This window comes from Fulmarus glacialis, unplaced genomic scaffold, assembly GCF_000690835.1.
Source record: "Fulmarus glacialis isolate BGI_N327 unplaced genomic scaffold, ASM69083v1 scaffold6494, whole genome shotgun sequence".
In the NCBI taxonomy this organism is placed as follows: domain Eukaryota; kingdom Metazoa; phylum Chordata; class Aves; order Procellariiformes; family Procellariidae; genus Fulmarus; species Fulmarus glacialis.
Genome location: NW_009209832.1, coordinates 24,373 through 30,969, shown reverse-complemented (window position 1 = coordinate 30,969; position 6,597 = coordinate 24,373). Strand labels below are relative to the sequence as shown.

At 42.0% G+C, this 6,597-nt stretch overlaps 1 protein-coding gene across 1 annotated transcript in view; it reads left to right on the top strand.

Annotated features, from left to right (window-relative positions):
- Positions 1-717: 717 nt before the first annotated feature.
- The window catches only part of LOC104076181 (serine/threonine-protein kinase WNK2-like), a gene marked incomplete at both ends in the record, with an annotated part of 22,309 nt that continues 16,429 nt past the window's right edge, over positions 718-6,597 (top strand). The window contains 7 exon segments of the mRNA XM_009576955.1: positions 718-767; positions 3,466-3,631; positions 3,712-3,828; positions 3,992-4,159; positions 4,385-4,430; positions 5,620-5,736; positions 6,212-6,590. Of these exon segments, the coding sequence (XP_009575250.1) occupies positions 718-767; positions 3,466-3,631; positions 3,712-3,828; positions 3,992-4,159; positions 4,385-4,430; positions 5,620-5,736; positions 6,212-6,590 (1,043 nt within the window).

Sequence of the window (6,597 nt, the reverse complement as noted above, 5' to 3'; positions counted from 1 at the left end):
GTGTGTGTATATATATACATGCACAGGTGTGTGTGTGTCTGTGTACATATATGGTAAGTTTGTTGCAGTAGGGCCAGCAGCATCGTCATCACAAATTCTGTGAAAACAGGTCTACCCGATGCGAAAGTCACTACCGACGTCTATCCTAGCATTGCAAGCAGTGAAGAGGGAAGCTTTTAGGGAAAATTTCTATTGTGTAGAGAGCAAGAGGACATGATATGAGAGCGGTGTTTTTAAATGATGAATTTTCATCTTTTATTTGCAAGTTCCCCAGAAATTTTCACAATAAGCCAAATACAATGAAACTACTTAACATATTTCAGGAAACTATACAAAGCAATGAAGCAAATTAGCTTATACTTTATATCCATTCAAAAAAAAAAATTTGGTAGGTGGATTTGTCCTGCAATCAAGTTTTTCCACTGTGGTGATAACTGTTTTGTTTCTTTCACCACCTCTTCTGCTTTAGAGACAGCAGAAGGGGACTAGCAGATTAGTGGCTCTGTCTTAAAAAGTGGTTGTGCACAGATATTGATGCTTTGGACAGGAATAATGTTGCGAGGGTACAATGGGACATTTGTTTTTTTCTGAGTTCCAAGAATTGGTTAAACAGAAGGGTTTAAGATTACTGGTGTCTCAACAGCAAAGCTTTCTTAAAGGTGTTTTTCATCTGCCAATATAATGCATTTACTTAAATGACCTTTTCTTACATTTTAGGAGCAAGCAATACAGGACAAACTTCAAACTCTGTCACAGAGCTGTGAAAGGTATCATTATAATCTCTTTGGCATAAGAAATGTTTTCTTTCTGGAGGCTGTTTTTCCTCTTTCTCTTTACAAGGCTGAGCCAAATGCCTGGCCTTTGCCTTGGCTGAGAGAAGAGTAGCAGGAGCTGACCAGGAGAAGATGGAAGGGTGCAAGACTAGGGAGAAAGCTGCAGATGTTCTGTGTGCAGTGTGCCTATTTTGGCTCCTCCAACTCTTTTAATTCTTTAGTTTGGGTGCTGCATCCTAGCCTTGATGTACGTACAACAGCTTTCATTTCAGCAGGTAACCTCTTTTTGTTAAGATAACTGAAGTGGTACAGTCCCTGGGTTGGATGCTGTTCAATCTGTATAAAGACATGCCACGCTACTATAATTGGGTATATAGTTTACTCCCTTTTCAGACTGGTTATGCCTGTATCACCTTCTGTAATGATCTTTCCCCAGGTATGTTACGGGGAACGGTGTATCGGTGAGAGTTGTGTGTTGAGCTACTCAAAGGTATCGTTACAACAAGTGTTAGAACACGCAGCCAAACCCTGTTCTGTGGTTTTGCAGTGCGCGAGGTCACACTCAAGCCTAGTAACGCTAATTACAGAACTAATGATAAATAACCCCCAGAGCCAGCTCAGTGCTCCTCAGAAATGACAGCAAATTTCAATTTTTGCCAGCCCTCATCTGCCTGTTTCTGTACTCGGAAGCAGAAGGGGAAGCAGCAAGGTTTGGAGGAAGCAGTGAGGAAGAGCCCTGGAGAGGAAGGCTTGCTGCTGGACTGGAGAGGGGCTGCCTGGGGGCAGTGGCTGCTGCTTCGGGGGCAGGACTCTGCTGCCCAGGCATCTGCTGCTCCCGCGCTACAGCTCCTGCTTTGGCACCAGCAGTAAGCCGGGTTTTTCAGTGTTTGGATATGAATAAGGTAGATATGAACAGTGTGTGTTCATAAGCAGCTGAATGCCTTACCTATTGCAGGAGCCAGCACCACCTTCGTCCTTATTTGATTGTAAAGCTTTGGGGTTAGGGTTTTAGTGACCCTTTTCTATTTTCCTGAACAGATGAGGCGAGTTAAGTTTATGAACTTTGAAGACACCTCTCTCTTACTGTTTTCATTCTACCCCACCAAACAAGTTAGCCTGACGCAAGTCAATGCAACCCCACGACCTTAAGATGGAACCTTTTTTCCCAAGAATTTGCTGCTTTTAAATACTTCATGGAAAGTGAAATCTAATTTTTCATGACTATAGGTTAGTTCTGGCTATAAATAAGTTACACAAAATGAGTTCATTTTGTCTATCTAATCAGTTGTAGAAAGGCAAATCAAATTTTCAGTCACCTATTGAGTTCTAATTTGCCTGTTCCAGAATTGTGTTTGAGAAGCTGACTGTCGTGACTGCAGCAGCACGGAGAGTCTGTGTCAGCACACGTCTCGTAGTCATAGAGGGAGGTCTCTCTTTTCCAGGTGCATAGGTAACTCAGCGCTGGAGTTGGGTTGTGCTTTTGTAGAGTGGAGGGTAATGGCGTGTGAATCACCCGGCTGGCAATTGCAGCAAAGATGTGATCTAGAGCATACCCTATGCGCAAAATGTGTTCACTTTCCTAATGTACGAGTTACACGTACAAGGCAGCTGCAAAGGGAGTAGAAGTAAGCTGTTCTGTGCAACTAGTGCAGAACAAGAAGTAAAGGTCTTAAATTCAAGCATAGTCACCATAGGTTAGACTTAAATTCTTAAATTCTTTTATGCCTGTATGGCTAAATGAACACAGGAATAACTTGCCCGGGAAGGTTATGAAATCTCACAGGAGCTTTTTAAGATCAGTTTACACAAAGCTCTGTGAGGACTGGTTTAGACAGAGCTGATCATACCTTGGGGTAATGAACAGGCCAGATGGCCTTACAAGGTTCCTTCCTGACATGTTTTTTATGAACCTCTGAAAATTTCCTGCAAATTACTTGCATGTTGATGTTTTCTGTACATGTCATATTGCAATAAGGTTGTTAGCAGCTACTGTTTTGGCTGCTAACAATAATATACTGTTGCTAGCTGCTCATCTGGGATATTTATCTGGCATAAAACCTTCCTTCTGGTTCTTGAGAACTGCAGGGAGAGGAGAGGCAGTCTCTTACGGGATGCTGTACCAACTTCTCACTCTTTTCCTTCATCTCCGACAAACATAAACTGACCCTGTTTAGACCTTCTGCTGTGAGTGTGGACAGGCAGGAGTTCAGAAAAGCAGACCTTAGGAAAACAGGAGCTTGTGCAGTTCAGAGAGGGACTGTTAGGATCCCTGAGGTGAAGGGATTAGGGGGATGTAGTGATATATTAAGAGTGATGGGACTTTCCCTATGGTATTGGAGGAAATGTTAATAGATCATTTCTTATTAGGTGTGATAGCCTGAGAACATGCCTGACTTGGAGTAGTCCCTTCGGGTACTGAGCATCTTTCAGTAGCGGGCTTGGTTTGGGCCAGAAGAGTGCAGCTGTGCACTTTTTTTTGCAGTCTCTGTTGCATATCTTACCTATGCATAACTTCATCGTGTGTGACGGTGGTTTTATAGTCCCTTCGGGTACTGAGCATCTTTCAGTAGCGGGCTTGGTTTGGGCCAGAAGAGTGCAGCTGTGCGCTTTTTTTTTGCAGTCTCTGTTGCATAACTTCATCGTGTGTGACAGTGGTTTTATTTTGGGGTTTTTCTTCCTTTCTCTTACAAAGCTACATGAGTCCAGATGTTGCTTCAGGTAAAGAGATGAGTGACAGCTTTGAAGGAGCAATAGGAAGTGGAAAACAAGAAGGAAAGTCTTCAAAGAAACATAAGAAATCTACACGTGCTCGTTCACGCCAGGAGAAGTCCAGCAGACCAAAACTGACCATATTAAATGCAAGTACAATCTCTTTGAGGGTAACTTTAGGATTCCTTTGGCTGTGCCAGAAATAACTGTTGTTAATCTTTGCCTGCAGGTTTGTAACACGGGGGATAAGATGGTGGAGTGCCAGCTTGAAACACACAATCACAAAATGGTGACTTTTAAGTTTGATTTGGATGGTGATGCGCCAGAGGAAATTGCTACTTACATGGTAAGACTTGGTGATGCGGCTACCCACGGTCTCTTAATGCACCAAGTTGCTTCACCCAACTTATTCGCATGTGTGCTTGTGGACTAAGTGTTCTGGTAGCTGTGGAACGGGGCGTTAATTGAAACGTTACTGTTTTCCTCTTTATTTTGATGTGGCCTTATAGGTAGAGAATGAATTCATATTGCAGAGTGAAAAAGAGACATTTATTGAACAAATGAAAGATATTATTGATAAAGCAGAAGATATGCTCAGTGAAGATACAGAAGGAGAACGAAGTTCTGATCAGGGAACGAGTCCCCAGCAAGACACCGATAGACTGGAAATGAATGAGGTAAGAGATGTTAAATAAAGATTCCTAGTTTGATTCCTTTTTCTTAACAGCCAGTTACTGTAAATTAGTTTTACATCCTGTGTTTAAAAAAAATGTTTCTTAGCTAGAAAAATAATGCTTTTACTCCATTAAGGCTTACAATGAGTGCTCCTTAGAATGATGCTCCTCTTGCATTGATACAAGGCAGCTAGTTCTTCTATTGTTCTGGTTTTGTTTTTTTAACAGGAGAAGCGGCAGTCTCAAATGAAGACACCCGTGTATCAACAAAATGGTAAATGTGCCTTTGAATACAAACTTAATCTCAAGCTCTAAGGCAATTATGAGCCTATGCAGAAGTTTGCTAGATTCAGGAAGAAATCCACCAGTTACTGGTGGTTGGAAATATATCTAGAAATACAGGTATAACAGTGGTCCCTGCTGTTAGCGACTTGGAAGGTTGCGGGGCTAACCTGGATGAATCTAACATTGGGGATGTTTAGGGAAGCCCTGAATTACACAAGCTGATAATCAGTGGTGGAACAGTCAAGAAGGTACAGGCGAGCATACTCTTTCCACAACAATAACTACATTTGCAAGAGAAAGCTAAAAGATTATGTTTGCATTGGTAATTTAATTGAAATTTCTAACCCGTAACTTTTCAGCTACTTTGGTACTACGGGGGGATCTTGGCCTTCTGAACACAATTGTATCTTACGGGTTTTACAGACAAATGGAACGGGAAGGGAATTGGCCCTTGATTCTCTCTGGAAGTGTATGCTGGTGGGAAAAATGAAACCTCTGCTGAAGGATTGTTTCCAAAATTCTTGTTACTGCGTGTGGCGCTGTGTATTTGCTCCATGCTTACAGGGGAAGAAGGATAATTTAGAACTTCTTTGACAAGTGCAGAAACTGGGTAATCCTCCAAACTAGTCTTTCTGCTCAAAAGAGCCGGTTTATTTTTTGCCTGTAAACATCATACAATTTTCTCAGTACACCTTTTTTAACATAACATTTATATTTCTACTAATGAGAGTGACAAAGTGTGTATAGTTCTGGTTTGCCATTTACATATGCCAGGCTTTGAGATAAAATATGGAAGGAAATATTAGCTAGAAAACTTCCAACATGGAAACATTAAGCTGGATAAACTTTACAAAATTAACAAATTTTTCATTGTGAGAAAACTGTCCACAGTACTGTTAATAAAATTTTCATGTACATAACTATTACCCTTCTGAAAGTATGAACATTTGAAAATAAATTTTCAAATAACTTAAAATATGTGGCAGAAGTGGGAGGCATCCCTGTCTCCCTTCCAGAAGGGACGAGAATCACATTAGGAGCTGTTGATTTAATCTTGGCTAATCCTGTAGAACTTCTGATTTTCTTTCTAAACATGGAAATTAAGAGTAGGTTTTGACAGATGATCTGGAATGAATTGAAACTACTGTGTTTACTTGTTATTTTCTTTTCATCTCTAGTTTTGCATACTGGAAAAAGGTGGTTTATTATATGTCCTGTTGTGGAAAACCCTACTACTGATGCACCAGAATTTTCTCCACCAGTACCTCAGAGTACACAGCAGTCTGAAGGTCCAGGTATTGACAAACTTTATAGAAAATGTTTTCTTCTCTGAAGTTGCTGTGTCATCTCTCTTCTATTCTCAACTGACTTAGTTGTGATTGTTTCATTTCATTTAGTCAGAGGAAGAAAATGATGAATTTTGTTAAGTCATGCATTTTAAGTGTGTTTCTGGTGTTGAATCAAATTAGGAATGTTTATTTGAGTTTCAGGACGGTCTCAGTATTTCAACTCTGCCTTACGCTATAAGGTAGCTGAAGTTCTAGTCACTGCTGTTTTAATAAGCAGTGTCTTTTCAGTGAGATATTCTTGTGTAATGTGTAATTTTAGGTTCTAGTTTGACTTGTATAACAGTTATTTTCTGATGAGAAGCGCTAATGGGTTACGGCTAGATGTGGTTATCACTGCAGCTAACCAGGAAGTTTTGCAGTGACTTTCTTTCATTCTGTGCGGCTCATGAAAAAGTTAACCTGATGTTTGCATGCCTTCTAGACCTGGAGCAGTTGGATGATCAGCAAGCGAGCTCTGCGGTGACAGATCTGCCTGGTGTCTTGGCTGGTCAGCAGCTTCCCCTACAAGCGGGTGTATGTGCCGGCCCCATCGGAGCCTCTCCATCTTTGGCACAAGTTCCTGCCGCAGCATCTTCTGCTGGCATACCGAGCCAGGCAGAGTTTTCAGCTCCGGCACTACCGGGATCTGCTCCCAATATCCTAGAGCAGGCGGCTGCTAACGGAGGTCAGCTGGAGTATTCACTGAAGGCGGTGATGCCCGCTCAGCTGGGCGCTCCTGCCCCCCGTGCCGCCTTGCTGGAGGAGCCTTCCGACGCCCTCCTGGCTCCTCAGCACCTGCAGCCGCAGGCCGATGAGGGCACGTGTGTC